We start from the raw sequence: 16971 nt of genomic DNA on the forward strand, positions 1-16971 counted from the left end.
GAAATAACACCAATATTTCTTACAGTTTTCAAAAAAATTGAAGAGGAAGAAACACTTCTTAATTCATTCTATGAGGGCAGCATTACCGTGATACCAAAGTCAGACAAAGACACTTCAAGAAAAGGAAACTACAGACCAAAATATCTTATGAACATTGACACAAAAATCCTCAGCAAAATACTAGCAAACTGAATTCAGCAAGATATTAAAAGGATTATACAATATGACCAAGTGAGATTTACTCCTGTAATGTAGGGATGGTTCGGAACACAAAAATCAATCAATGTAATACACTACATCAACAGAATGAAGAAAAACTAAACACATGATTATCTCATTTGATGCATTTGACAAAGTTTGACACCCTTTCATAATAAAAACACTCAACAAACTAAGAATAGAAGGAAACTACCTCAACATATTAAAAGTCATAAGCCCACAGCAAACATCTTACTCAATGGTGAAAGCTTGAAAGCATTTCCTTTAAGACAAGGATAAGGCACAGCTGCTCATTTTCACCAATTCTATTCAACTAGAAGTTCTAGCCAGAAAAATTAGGTAAGAAAAAAAACCATCCAATTGGAAAGGAAGAAGTAAAATGATCTCTGTTTGTAGATGATATGATCTTATATGTAGGAAACTTTAAAGATTCCACAAAAAAAAAACAAAAAACTGTGAGAACTGATAAATGAATTCAGCAAAGTAGCAGGATACAAAGTCAACACACAAAAATCAGTTGCATTTCTATAATATAATAATGAACAATCTTAAAAAGAAATTAAGAAAACAATTCCATTTACAATAGCATCAAAAATAGATAAAAATTAACTTAACCAAGGAGGTGAAAGACTTGTACAATGAAAACTTCAAAACATTGCTCAAAGAAATTAAAGAAAACATAAATAAAAGACATCCTGTGTTCACAAATTGAAAAACTTATTGTTAAGATGCCAATACTACCCAAAGCAATCTATAGATTCAATGCAAAATCCCAATGATGTTTTTCGCACAAATAGAAAAATCCATCCTAAAATTCATATGGAACCTCAAGATACACCAAGGAGTAAAAACAATCTTGAAAAAGGACAAAGTTGGAGGATTCACACTTCCTGATTTCAAAACTTACTATTGATACAAAGCTACAGCAATCAAAACTGTGGTGTTGACACAAAGACAGGCATGTAGATCAATGGACTAGGATAGAGAGCTCAGAAATAAACCCTTGCAAAAAATGCTCAAAAGATTTTGACAAGGACGCCAAGAATATTCAATGGGGACAGCGCAGTCTTTTCAACAAATGGTGATGGTAAAACTTGACATCCATGTATAAAAGAATAAAGACAGACCTTTACCTAATACCACATACAAAATTAACTCAAAATAGATATATGGACTTGGCAAAGATTTCTTGGATATGATACCAAAGGCACAGGCAACAAAAACAAAATTAGACAAATTGGACTTCATAAAAATTACAAATGTTTGTGCATCAAAGGACACTATCAACAGAGTAAAAAGGCAATTTATGAAATGAGAAAAAATATTCACAAATTGCATATCTCAGAAGGGATTAATATTCAGAATATATAGAGAACTTGTAAAACTTAACAAAAAACCAACCAACCTGATTCAAAAATGAACAAAGGACTTGAATAGACATTTGTCCAAAGAAGATATACCAATAGTCAATAAGCACATGAAAGATATTCAACACTACCAATCATTAGGGAAAATCAAATCAAAATCAAAATGAGATACCACTTCATCCCCATTAGGATGACTAGTATTTAAAAAAAGAACAAAAAACAACCAAAAACCAGAACATAACAAGTATTAGCCAGTAGGTAGAGAAACTGGAACCCTTGTACACTGTTGGTGGGAATGTAAAATGGTATACTGCTGTGTAAAACAGTATGATGGTTCCTCAAAAAATAAAAAATATAATTATTATATGAGCAGTAATTCCTCTTCTGGGTGTATCTCCCAAAGAATTGAAAGCAGGGTCTCAAAGAAATATTTGTACACCCATGTTCATAGCAGCATTATTCACAACAGCTAAACCATGGAAGCAATCCAAATATCCACTAAGAGATGAATGGATAATCAAAATGTTGTATATACATACAATGGAATATCATTCAGCCTTAAAAAAGAAGGAAATTCTGAAATATGCTACAACATGGATGAACCTTGAGGACATTATGCTAAGTGAAATACAAATACTGTATGATTACACATATATGATGTACCTAGAGTAGTCATAATCATAGAGACAAAAAATAGAATGTTAGTTTCCAAGGGCCAGGGGGAAGGGGAGATGGGGAGTTATTTTTTAATATGTATAGCATTTCAGTTTTGCAAGAGTAAAAGTTCTGGAGATAGGTGGTGGTGATGGTTGCCCAACAATATGAATGTACTTAATACCACTGAACTATATGTGTACTTAAAATGATTAAGACAGTAAATTTTATGTTAATTATATTTTGCCACAATAAAAATAATCAAAAAATTAATTACAGGTGAAATAAAGACTTAAGTGTTAGAAGAATAAATAGAAAAATATTTTTATGATCTAGATTATACACAAATTTTTTTAAAAGATACAAAAATGCTAATTATAAAGTTTAAAATGATCTTCATCAAAAGATACTATAGAATGTTGAGCCATGCCACTAGCAGAGAGAAGTAATTTACAGCACATAACTTACAGGATGTTAGTATCCAGAATACATAAAGTCTTTGAACCAAAGTTTTAAATAGAAAAAGTATATGATCTGAACAAACGTTTCATAGAATAGAATTGACCGATAAAAATCCCAAAAGATATTCAAGCTCATAATTTTGATGTAGTTATCAAAAACAATTTTCAAGTGAAAACCACAGATACCATTTTACACCTATTGGACTGGCAAAAACTCAAATGTCATTCAATGCCAAGTGTTCCTGAGAATGCGGAGCAAAAGGAATGCTCACACATAGCTGGAGCAACATAAACTGATACAACCATTTTGGAAAACACCTTGATCTTAACTAGTAAAGTTAAACATGAGTACGTATATCCTAAGACCCGAAATTCCACTCCTGCACATGTGCACCTGGACAACATTCAGAGTAATAATGTTTTTCAGGCAAAAAGGAAAAAATTCTCCCAAACTGGAATGAATAAATGTGCTGTGATATTTTCATACTATGGAATATTAGCAGTACAAAAAAGGTACTAGAACTACATATATTAACATTGATGAATTACAAAACCTAATGTTGAACGAAACCAGAAAGTCATAGGGAAAAATGAATCCATTTTTATGTAGGGAAAATAATAAATAATATATTGGTGATAACAAACTGGGCAATAATAAATGATACATAATATTTACTATTTTAATCATTTTTAAATATATAGTTCAGTGGTACTAAGTACATTCATATTGTTGTGTAATCATCACGACAGTGTTTAATATTCATGGTATACATTCAAAAGTGATAAACTTTAAGGAAAGACAAAGGAGTAATTAACACCAAATTCTGGAGCGCAGTAATTTCTGGTAGGGAGGGGGAAGTGATGGGGTGAGGGCACACAGAGGACTTATCTCTTTTCAGCTATGAGGTAGGTCGTGAGTTTCCATCTTACGCTTATTTTTAAAACTCTGTGTGTGTGTGTGTGTGTGTGTGTGTGTGTATGCATGTGTTACAAATAATGCATTACCAAATAAAAATGTTAGAGTGCTATGGAAACACACTTAAGGAACAGAGTATATGTCTTTAATTCTTATTTAAAACTCTCATGTTGATAAATTATAGTTTTGTGTAATAGAAGCTAGCAACACGTGTGGAACATCAACAGGGGGCAAGAGTACCTAAAGAAAAAATTCAAAAATTAAATTTGTTTGGATATGTTAACAAATGTGTACATGGTATAAATCAAATAATAATATTCTGTCTAGAACATGTAACACAAAAAGAAAGGAGAGATTGATAAGCTGGGGAAAATTAGAATATGATCATTTTAATTCCACTAGTAGATTTTCTATTTTAATTACACTAAACGAGGTGCCAGATCTTAGACCAGCTATGGAGGTCTGGGTTTTTTTTTTTTTTTTCTCTCTCAACTGATGACTTCACTACTCTTGGTTGAACTATTAAGAATCTTATTTCCAAAAGAAAACAAGAAGGAACCTACAGAAAAGAAACAATATGATTAGAAGACAAGAGGGTCTGATTTATGAGGAAAGATTAAAGGATTTAAGCTGCACAGTTTGGCTAAGTGATGACTAAAAGAGAGCATGATAACAGTCTACAAATATTTGAAAAGCATATACCAAGGAGGGAGGATTTGCTGTTTATCTTGGTACAAAGTTGTTAAACTGGCCATGAATGGTTGATGTTAAGGAGAAGGAAACTCAAGCTATCAGGGAAACTTCCTGATTGAAATGTATGAAATCAAGGGACTTATTCCCTAGGAAATAATGGCAACTTCATTACTAGAGCTACTTAAAACAAAATTGACCCACACTAAAAGATTCACAGGAAAAGAAAGGCTTCCTTTGACCAGGACAAAGTATTAAAACTAGGTTTCATTTGTTTTGTTTTTTTTTATTCCTGGGAATTAAAGTATTCTGAGACTTTCTCTAAGACATTTTTGAAATCTGAACCACTATATTTATGAATAAAAAATTTAAAACAATCAAAATTCATACCACTGACTGATAATTACTCTTAATTTCCTCTACATGTTTTGTTTTGCTTTCGTTGCTGTTGATTTTGTTTGCTTTTATATTATGAACTATTTAAAACTTATAAAAAGGTATAGGTAAAAAGTAATAAATACTCATGTACTTACCATCCCAATTAATATATTAGACATTTGAAATATTAAAGCAGCCTCTGTAGCCCTCCCTAATCTCATTTCCTTCCCTCCCCATAAGGAATAATTAATGTTCATAATTTGGTTTATATCATTATTATTCAAACCTTTAAAAATTTACCTCATATGTAAATATTCTTAAATAACATATACTATTGCTTTAAAACTGGTACCACGCAGTAGGTATCTTTCTACATTCAATGAGCTTTTTTCATACAACTTTAGGTATTTGAGATGAACCTAATTTGATTCTTATAGCTACAGTTCACTCATTTCCAAAGCAGTATAGTATTTTCCTGTATTAAATATATAAAAATTTATTTTCCCACTATATCATAAGAGACTTTCATTTTTTGGTATTCTGAAATTATAAACAGTACTGCAATGAACATCCTCATACATGCCTCCTTGTGCACGGTGTAAAGTTTTCTCTAGGAATGCAGTCATAACGTGCGTGAACTTTCAACTTTCCGAGATATTGCCCCTCCTACCATTTATGAGAGTCCCTCTGCTCCACATTCTTAACAATATTCAAAACACATATTTTGATACTTTTTAATTGCTGTTATTCCAATAATGGTAAAATAATTACTTTTAGGTTCTAATTTGCATTTCCCTGATTAAAAATTAGATATGTTTATTGGCAGGGATAGTATTCAAAATATTTATTGAATATATGTTATAGAACCTGGTCAATCAGAATGGACACCACGAGCACCAACACTATTTATCAATCATTCTTTTTCATCTTGTGTGAATTGCCTGTTCATATACTTTGCTACATTTCTATTGAGTTATCTTTTTATTACTAAATTGAACACATATTCTAAAACGGTGCCATCTGATAGAAATTTCTGTAATGATGAAAATGTTCTATTTTTTTAAAAATGTTCTATTACCTGCACTGTTCAAATACAGTATTCACTAGCCAGCACTTGAAATGTAAATAATGTGCAGAGAAACTGAATATTTTATTTTACGTAATTAGCAGCCAAGTGTGGCTAGTGGCTACCATACTGCATAGCATGCATAGCATAGTATTTATACATATTAATCCTCTATCATTTATATATGGTATATATATATCCAATTTTATTTTACACATTTACACATTTGAAGCCATATAAACATATATTTGTTTTTGCATCCTGTTTTTCTTCCTAATTAACATTTCTCCATGTCATTAAAAGAGCCCTTTAATAAATGATATAATATTCAGTCCCATAAAAGTCTTATAAATTATGTAATCTTTTTTTTTTGTAAAAAGACTTTATTTTTATTGCTGAATAATATTTCATTGTATGGATATACCAGCTTTTGGTGTTTTTTTTTGTTTGTTTGTTTTTTAACATCTTTATTGGAGTATAATTGCTTTACAATGGTGTGTTAGTTTCTGCTTTATAACAAAGTGAATCAGCTATACATATACATATATCCTGATATGTCTTCCCTCTTGCGTCTCCCTCCCTCCCACCCTCCCTATCCCACCCCCCTAGGTGGTCACAAAGCACTGAGCTGATCTCCCTGTGCTATGCGGCTGCTTCCCCCTAGCTATCAGTTTTTATGTAATCATTTTTATTATTAGTCATTTAGATTGAATACAGTTTTTCACTGTAGTCAATAACAATTTTGTCCATAATATTTTGTCTGCATTTTCTATTATTTCTTTATGTGAGACTCATACAAAAGTGAAATTAGTGGGAGAAAGAGGATGAACACTTTAAAGACTTGAACAAAGATCTTGCAATTATTTTCCAGAAAGTTTGTTCTGTCTTCACCATCAGGGTATGAAAGAACTTATCTCACCATACTTTCACCAGCTTCATAGTAATTTCTTAATATTTGATAATTTTATTATTTAAAATGTTAATTTTAATTTATTTGGTAGTTCATTTTTCATGCATTTATTGGTCTTTTCTTCCTTATGCATATTGTCTATTCATATCTTTTTTTTTTTTACTATTTATTGAGGTCTTCATATTTTTTTAAATTGATAGGATTTCTTCATATAGTAAAGATATTATCCCATTGTCATATTTGCATGTGACAATGGAATAATATCTTGCTACTGTCTTTCTTCTGACTTTAGATTTTGTATATGATGCTTTGATTTAAAGGAGTTTTCCATTTCCGTTTTGATTTTTTTCCTTTGAAATTTCTTAAATTGTTTTCATGGTAGAAAGTCATTCCCTGTGCCCCCCCGCCCAGAAATGAGGTAGATAACATGTTTCCTTCTAATTATTATTTTTGTATTTAATAATTTATATGAACTTGATAAAGGTATGAGGTATAGAAATTTTTTTCCAAAAAATTTTTTTTCTAACATTATGCCCGAAGAATTTTATTTATTTATTTATTTGGTACTCTATATTCCTTCATAAAGGACTTATGACAATTCACTGAAAGATATTTCTTCCTTCATTGGTTGTAATGTCTCCTTGATCACACACTAAATTATTACACACACTATGGCCTTTTTTCAGGTAACTAATTTCTGCTGTAGATTTGCTCTACCTACATTTGAGTCAGTATCAGTGTCATAATATTTTGATATCTGCCAGACAAGTCTCTTTTGACTATTCTTGTTTATACTTCTCTCAACTATTACTTCCTATATATCCTTCTAGATCAAGTTAATCATTTCCAAAAAAAACTTCCCACTCAAAATTTTAAGAGAGTATTAAATGTCTAAATCAATTTAAGGAAGAATTGACATATTTATAGTATCTAGCATTCCTATCCAGACATGTGGTATGTCCTTTCATTTAAAATTTTCTTTTATACCTGTATTTTTTTTCAAATAGGTAGTATGCTTCTCTTATTATGATTACTCCCAAATATTTTGCATTTCTGCTGGTTCCTGCAATTTACATTTTATAATGTTCTACCTTTCTTGTCTTCCACAGAGACTCTTCCCACCTCTCTCAATAGGGAATCTGTGAGAAAAGTAAGTCCTGTAGGAAAAGATTTGAGTGACCATTTTCTCAGTTCTTCCAAGGATGGCACTTAGCTAGTATCATTCCAGATGCACAAAAGAGCCCATTCCCTACATACAACGGATGCCTTGGGGCATTAGGGCTACATACTTTCTGGGAATCCTGACTGAGAAGAGCTGGGACTTTTTTTAAGTTCTTCAAACTCCTACTACTCCCTACCAAGATTTCACTCACAGAAAATGACCTAACTGACTGCTGATACCTCAGAGAGAAATCCCAAACCACCAAACTATCTCAATTTCCTGCCACAAATTCCACAAATCCACTTGCATCCGAACTAACCCATTTCTTTTTCCAGTTTTAATGAAGTAAGTGTTCCTTCTCTCCAGGGCCACATTCTCCACTCGGAAGCTCTTCCCTGCCCACGCCTTCAGTGACCCTATACTCTCAACTTTCCCCTCTCTTTCATATCTTTGGTCTCTACTCTTTACTGAATCTGTTTTACCAACATTAGAACCATAGTCTAATCTTCCTTCAAAACTAAATGTCAGGCTTCCCTGGTGGCGCAATGGTTAAGAATCCGCCTGCCAATGCAGGGGACACAGGTTCGAGCCCAGGTAGGGGAAGATCCCACATGCCGTGGGGCAACTAAGCCCGTGCGCCACAACTACTGAGCCTGCGCTCTAGAGCCCACGAGCCACAACTACTGAGCCTGCATGCTGCAACTACTGAAGCCTGCGCGTCTAGAGCCCGTGCTCCGCAACAAGAGAAGCCACCGCAATGAGAAGCCCACGCACCGCAACGAAGAGAAGCCACCGCAATGAGAAGCCCACGCACCGCAACGAAGAGTAGCCCCTGCTCGCCGCAATTAGAGACAGCCCGCGCACAGCAACAAAGACCCAATGCAGCCAAAAATAAATAAACTTATAAAAACAAACACTAAAAAACTAAACGTCAAGCCCTCCTCCAACTATCACCCTTGACTTGACTAAATTTTCTATATTCAATACCACTGCCCATTCGTTTCACAAACCAAACCCCGGCTCTCCCCTGAAAATGCTCTTGCTGCAGTCATTAATTATCTCCACTTAACTAATTTAATAGATCTTTTCCAGTTCTTATCTTGATGACCTTTTAGCACCATTTGATAGTAGCCACCATTCCCTCCTGTTGGAAGCACTCTTTTCTCTTGGCTTCTGTGCCACTGTGTTCTCCTTCCTCTTACCTCTCTGGATTCTCTTCAGTTATCTTGCTGACCCTATTTTTCTTTCCCACTTTTCACAACTCTTTTCTCGTAATGTCTTCTCTTCTTATTTATTTATTTTTTCCTAGACATTTTTATTCATTACCCTGACTTCAATCACCATCAAGCTAAATACCTAAACCCTCTTGTCCAGCCACATATATCCAACTGCTCACTTCAAGTCTACACTGGATGTTTTACAAGCACATCAAATATGACAAGTTCCAAATTGAACCCCTTATCTTTCTGTTCTTTCTATCTGCTTCTCTTCCAGTGTTTCCTAGCTAAAATCAGTCACTTCTCTCCATCCCTAGGGCTATTATCCTCATTCAGATATTTTCTTATCCAGACTAGCCATACATCTATAACATGATGCTCCTCTTGTTTGCCTTCCCGTATGCCAGTGTTTGATATTTGGCAATGTCAAAGACACTTTTGGTTTTCACAACGAGGGGGAGGGAAGGCTATTGGATTCTAGTGGATAGAAACCAGAGACAGTGTGATGTTGCTGAATATCCTACAATGCACAGCACATCTCCCACTACACAGAATTATCTGGCCTAAAATGTCAGTGGTACCAAGGCTAAGAAACCCTAATCTATGTTGTTCCATCTGTCTGGACCACTCTTCTTCCCTCTGCCCCTACTCCTCCTCTAAACTCCTTCTTATTCTCAGTTCTTTCTTTAAATGTCACTTCCTGTAGGAAATGTCCTTAACCACTTAAACCAGGTTAACTCTCAAGACACCCTTTATAATTAGTTATGATTACGTGCTCAAGATAGGTTTTTCTGCTACACTGTAAAGGATCAAATCTATCCATTCACTATTTTGCCCCCTCATACCTGTATCATCACATATCTACTGATTAACATTTCAACCATGGGTTAAAAAAATAGAACTTTATTGTGAATTTTTAAGAAAACAAATACATCTCAGCCTCAGTTTCCCTAGCTGTAAATTGGCAATATTATCACCTATTTTCCCTACCTCTCCGTTCTTCATGTTCAAATGACCTGAAGTATATGAAGGTTTGCACTGAAAGTCTCACACCCTGAGCAAACTGTGATGGCTGGTCACTCTAGGTACAAAATAGTTTTTTAAAATTTCAACTTTGTTAAACAAATATTTTATCATAATTTAAAAAAAGTATTTAAAGTATTTTTGAGCCTTTAGAAAGCCCTTAACTGTGCTCATTTATATAATCATCACAAGAATGATACTCTATTATTGCTTCCGGTAGCTTTAGAAAAATAGGTTGTATAGCCTAACCAAAATATTTTAGTTTTACTTGATTAACAAAACCTACACCTGAGTTTTGATTGCGCTCTTCTAAGGAGGAAGCAGTAGACTTGCGGGAGATTTTTCTTTTATCCGATAAAGTGAGGCTTGCCATCTGCATGCTGTACCAGCTAATGGACCGCTGGTACCACCAGCCTCTTCAAAGTGGTAGAAAGAACACCTGAGAGAAAATGACTTAAATTCCCTATTGACATAAACTTCAGTCAACTGAAGTGTATTTCTAAGTCAATATTTTTGCACTTTCACAACTGTTTATCTAATAAAGAGCTATTATTTCATTGATAAAAAGAGCAATCTGGAGGATTTTATTATGTAATTAGCCATTAACTGTATTAAAAGCACTGGTGGAAAGAAACTGGTCATTTCAGAGGGTTGGGGGCTTTATATTATTTCTTCATATGCCTGCATCATTTCACCAAACTAATGGAGTTACAATTTACCTCAGGTCCAAATTTACCACACAACACATTGTCATGTGCCCTCAGCTCTGTGGCACCTCCTTTAATGATTAGTTAACTTGAGGATAATGAAGGCCTTATCATGTGCCTAATTAGCCATGCAGTCCCTAATGGTAGTTTAACTCATTTAGATAAAGTCAGTTTGCTGATCTGTTCTTTGGTTGGGAGTGGGAAGGAGGAGGGGAGTCTAGGGAGAAAGTGTGTGCTGTGCATGTGGTGGACCCTTTCTCCTTAGCTCCCACCTCTGCCACCCCTATCCCCACCCCCAGTGCAGAAGAGATCAGCAAACTGACTAATACACACACACACACACACACACACACACACACACACACAGTGAAACAATCAAGCATAACATTTGGGTTTCTTGATAACTATCAAACGTTTTGTCTAGATAGGTATATTCCAAATACTAATTCTTTCCATATCCTCAGCTGTAGGCTTTTTGTTTATATTTAAAAATTTCTTGGATCAATAGTGGTTTTTTTTTTTTTATAATCTTTTCAGTATCTGATATTAGGTAAGGGTAATTGAAAAATTACCCCTCCTAGGTTAATTGCAGGTGGTTCAGTAGGTCCATGTAAAGAATCATTAGTTGCCCCAAATCTAACTTAGCTCTGTCTAAAGTCCTCAGCCATTCAAGGGACTCAATAAATAATATTTATTTCTATATTTGCCAATAAGGATGAATAACTCCTATTGTTAAACTTGTAATACATAACAGATGTAAAATAGAAATGAAACTAATTCTTACCTCATTCTTCAGCTTGCTTCCAGAAAACCTTAAAAATCAGAACATTTTTCATTAGGTAAAAAATACATATACAGTTATATCTATCAAGGAAATGCAGAGGACCTACAAAAGTTGTAACTTTATATCACAATCAGTGAAATAAATCTGGAGAAATCTGTTTGATTTTCAAAGGGACCCAAGCATCTTTCTCAACTTACTAACAAAATAAGTCTATTACGGGAAAGTTAAATAAAGGATATTTAGAGAAGTCAGGTAAGATCTGAGGCAATCAAAGCACACTTGATATTAAATATTTGTGTGTTCTGGCCTGTATTTTCACTTCACAGTGAGTAGTGGTTAGTAAGCTGCCGTTATGTTCTTTGTAATATCTGAGTTCATCTTAGTATGACTCGGGTGACTAAAATTTTTTTTTTCCACAAGATACCTTACTTTTAAAGTTAATTCATTCTTTTGAGAGCAGTTCTTGGGAAATCGTGCAATAAAGCAATCTCAGATGCAGATTTAATCATTTGGAGCTCCAGTATTTTAAAAAATAATAATTGCATATTATCACTGGTTTCATTAGATGTCACCTTACTTGTCAATAACCTCCTCCTGATAGTTGATGACAGATTAGAGCAATATGTTCTTTATATTCATATGCGTTTTTTCTTTCACAGAGACTCAGTAGCTTAGGTCAGTAGCTTTATCTTACTAAGGTAAGCTGGTATATCAAAGTATATGTGATTCGAGATGATTATAATAAACTTTTCATCTTTATAAGATACTGGCCAAGCACAGAGATCCTTAAAACAGGTTATCTCTTAGGAAAAAAAATTACATTTTCTGCCTTTATTTTGTTGAATCTACCTTGAAAACAGACTCAGCCTTATAAGTAAATACTAATTTAAAAGCAATTCTGCTTCCCTGATTTCTCTTTTACATCTCTCTGGGATCCCTGGTTCACCATTAATTTCTTATTAATGATTGCAAAGTATATTAATTGCCCAGTCACTGTAAATGTCCATACAAAGTTAAAATTAAGGTATGATGCTTAAAGGAAAACATCTCAATAAGCAAAATTAGTAAGTCATTTTATTCAATAAATATTATACATATTTAAAGACATACAGAACTTATCTTGAAGATAGTGGAACTCTACCTTGTCAGGCCTTTTCCAGAATAAACGGAGTGGTAATATGCACTGCTCTCTTTTATGCCAATCCCATAATAATGATACCTAGAGCAAGAACAGGAACCAGCTCTGCATTAATGTAGTTTTTTGAAGGGGAAAAAAGAGACTAAAGTAGAATTGAAGTAAACCGCAAGTAAGAACTGCAACCTCTTGGTCTGCATCTTCCTTTCCTGATTTTTTCCTGATTAAGTAACATCTTAATGTGTTTAATCCTTCTTTAATGGTAACTAATTCTACTTATGGTCATATTTCTGGCTCTAAGCTTGAAAAAGACAGGAGAATTGCCTACTGCTAATCCCCCTCAAACCTCTAAAAAATTAGGTTTCAAAAACCAAAACCAAAAAAAAATTATAATTGCAGGCATTTAACTGCAGGCACTTAAATTTGTAAATGTAGACATTGGCTCTAAGTATATCAAGCGTATCTATCTGCAGACTGCTTGGTTCAATTTGAATGTGGTCAACTGAAGAAGGAAATGGTGGGTTTTCTTTGTAGTACATCTATTGAATGGAGAAAAGAGTATGACATTATGTGTGGGAAAGACGTTGATGTCATGCATAGGAATATGTACGAAGCATCTGACCCTTTGAAAGTTATTTTCCTCATGAGGAATGAGAAGCCCAAGTCACTGTCATTTTCACTTCAAACTTCTGTGCAACAATGGGGAAAAAAACATCTCTGTGATGAATCAATGGAAATATGAAACATGGACTGCAACAGTGTCATGAATAATTTGTTATAAATGTATCTATGGGGCTTCCCTGGTGGTGCAGTGGTTGAGAGTCTGCCTGCCAGTGCAGGGGACGCGGGTTCGAGCCCTGGTCTGGGAAGATCCCACATGCCGTGGAGCAACTGGGCCCGTGAGCCACAACTACTGAGCCTGCGCTTCTGGAGCCTGTGCTCTGCAACAAGAGAGGCCACGATAGTGAGAGGCCCGCGCACCGCGATGAAGAGTGGCCCCCGCTTGCTGCAACTAGAGAAAGCCCTCTCACAGAAACGAAAACCCAACACAGTCAAATAAATAAATAAATAAATAATTTAAGAAAAAAACAAAAAACAACTTTACTTCTAAAAACAACTCTTTAAAAAAATAAATAAATAAATAAATAAATGTATCTATGGATCCTGAGCCACAGGCAAATGTAGCATCTCTCACGTTGTACCTCATTCTCCTAAACTGCACTCCCCAGACTTACTCCACGCCCAAGTACAAATGCTACACATGTGACACAACCGCTAGTCAAAGACTGGGTATTTAGTGAGGGTGACCAAAGCCTGCTAATTTCTGCCTTTACTCTTCTTTCCCCTCTCTGCCCACCACGCAGCACCATTACCTATTTGGTTATTTACCATTTCAATCTGCGTTCATCTAAGATCAGGGAAGGAATGAAATAAAAGAATAAGGGGGTTTCCAGTAGACTTCAGTGTAACCATATTTAAAACTTCATTTCTTAGCATCACCATCTGAGTTTAAAGTGAACAGGACAATGAAGGATCTACACTTCAAGGCCCCTCTGCTGACCTCAGTAATAAAGGAGGGACTTGTCAGAGCAACTCTACCCCTAAACGTTTTCAAGGCTCAGGACGAGAGTACAAATGGAGGCCCACATACCTTACGCCTAATTACTTAAAATATATAAATCAAGCGAGCACATTGTGAAATAAAATGTCCCTGTCCTCCTATCTTGACAATGTACCTCCATAATGATCTAGTAGGTAATTCTGAGCTTAGAATGCCTAGACTCCTGGAGTTCCATGAGGAAACATGGTGGTGGGAGAAGAGCCACCCCAGCTCCCTTATCTGCCCAGCCTCTGCTCCTTTGTTCACTGTGAGGAGCCTCTTGAGAACACTCCAGCCCCCATGTCCAAGACGCACTCTCACACACACCCCAGACAGCTGCCCGCTGGGGGAGGCACCCATCTGCTCTATGTCTCCTGAGGATGGATGAGGGAAGAGGCCCACTCAGGCCCAGGAGGCAGGCCTGAGACTGTTTGGAATTCTTGGGCCCCACGGACCTGAAATGTGAGCTTGAAGGGGGATGCAGTCTCGGGGGACACAATCACTCAGGCTGTGGACTCCTGGTCTCCTGGGAAGGAGATCAGCTGGAGGAGGAGAGGAACAGACCCTCTATAAGCATGAGTCCCAGAGATGGCTTCTCTCCCGTTAGGTTCTAAGGGCAGAGAAGTTGCTTCTAATGACCCTGGGCCATTTGAGATGGAGAAGAAAGAGTTTTTAAATATGAGAAAATTACATATATTACAATAAGAAATGTTTCAGAAAGGGCTGCTATGTTTGAGAAACAGTAATGGAGGGTGATCACGGTAGTGAAGGTATTTGATGAGTGTGGCAGACTGGGAACAAGTTTTCAAATCCTCAGTTTTGGTAGAAGGACAATAGCAGTCTGTTAACCTGAACAGAAGAAACTCCATTTTTACAGTAAGAAAATACTCCTCCGGTAGCTAAGGGAAAAGAACCTCTACAGTATATTGGAAGAAAGGGAGAAATGAAGGAAATATGAAACTTAAGCAAAGGACATTACAAAAAGCAGCTATAGTAATAGAAATTGATAAGGTAAATACCTAAAACCATAACAAATGAACAGATTTAGATGATATTCAGCCAAGCATATTAGGATTAGTGAGTGAACATGAGTCTGAAATAAGTATAACTATTTTTCTTTATTAGATTTTGGAACTAAGATACCAAAGAAAATGTCTTTGTATTAGAAGAAATAAAGCAAGAGATGCTTGAGAACAAGAGAATCTATTACAATGGAAATATATTGCAATTTCATGGTCTTTTGCAAAGCTTGCTGTTTGTTCTATAGATGCTACAGTTTAAATAACTTCATTCTAGCCACTTGCTAAAGCAATACATGTTAAGCATTGCTTTAAAAGTTGATAAATCTTCTTTTACTATAACTTTGATCTTCTTGTTTCTCATCTATAATCCTTGTCTCAACGTGTAAATAATATTACACCATGGTAAAGTGGTTTGCCATGCAGATTGAGAAGAAACTACATTGCCTTCACGGGTGGTAGACAAAAATCACAAGACAAATCAAAGGGATAACCATGAGTTCAACAAATATTAGATGACACACTAATCCTGACCACTGTGAGAGCTGTCAATACAATGATTAAAAACCGACATGGATAACTGAGTCAGGAACATATATGCTTCTGAATTCCACCCTAGAGTCCATGGTTTCCTGAGCCAGACCGCCTGCCAGTCACAGAACAGTGACCGCATTGAGCAGCCCTGAGGCAAATTTTACTTCTATTTAAAAAAAATCACTTGATGAACACTTTTTGTAAAAATGGCAACATCCTTTAGGACCCAATAAATGCTGAGTAACATGGATTTGTAATTCTTTTCTTACTTAGGATTTTTAAGGAAAGGATATTTTTATTACACAATTCATTTGTTCCTTATTTTTATAAAACAACTGTATTATTTTGCTTCCTCCTTTCTAATCATTAGGTCAGAATATCTTTAAAAATAGAAGTACTTAATACCTCCAGTTACATTTAGAGTCAAGATTTTACATCTAAAAAAAAAATCTTTTAAGTAATGTATTTTATTCGTAGGTCAAATGTAAATGACACCATCAATCAGACACACATTGACACCCAAGGAAGGTAACTTGGTCAGCTACATTCCACTCTACAAATGAGAAGCAGCATGTCCTTTTCTCATTAGCAATGCCTCATAATTTAGACATGTTGATTTAGCTGAGCATGTTATATCAATACAATCTTATAATTATGCTGGCCCACAGGGAACGAGTGAAAAAGTGAACTCTTTCCTTCAAACATGTATTTAATGCTTATTGTGTGCTACGTGCTGAGGATTCAAAAAGAGACAGATGAGGGTTTCTGCCCTGGAGGAGTTGATAGTTTTGCGGGGGAAAAAAGCATGCAAAGAAAGAACTGCAATACAAAATTAATATGTGCTAAAATTGAAGCAGGTGATAGTAGGTACTAATATAAATAGTTACCATTTATTGATCAACTATTACATGTAAAGAACTTTATGTATACTTCATCTCAAATTTCCACAGCAGCCTGCAAGTGAAGTAATATCTCCATTTCAAAGCAAAGTTCAAAAAAGTTTATGTGATTTGTTTGGAAAAAACATGTGAAAAGTTATGGGTTTGAAGACAAAATTCAAACCCAAAGCTCCACAGAGCACTCTTTGTTTCAATAGACTATACTCAAGATGCAAAATATGTATGTATAT

At 35.1% G+C, this 16971-nt stretch overlaps 1 protein-coding gene across 1 annotated transcript in view; it reads right to left on the bottom strand.

The window, feature by feature from the left end:
- Positions 1–16971, bottom strand: part of RFX6 (regulatory factor X6) — a gene marked incomplete at its 5' end in the record, with an annotated part of 56058 nt that overhangs the window by 25942 nt on the left and 13145 nt on the right. The window contains 2 exons of the mRNA XM_082475496.1: positions 11555–11582; positions 12696–12773. Coding sequence (XP_082331622.1) covers positions 11555–11582; positions 12696–12773 — 106 coding nt within the window. The remainder of the gene's footprint in view (positions 1–11554; positions 11583–12695; positions 12774–16971) is intronic.

This window comes from Balaenoptera physalus (assembly GCF_965194825.1).
Source record: "Balaenoptera physalus genome assembly, chromosome: 9".
In the NCBI taxonomy this organism is placed as follows: domain Eukaryota; kingdom Metazoa; phylum Chordata; class Mammalia; order Artiodactyla; family Balaenopteridae; genus Balaenoptera; species Balaenoptera physalus.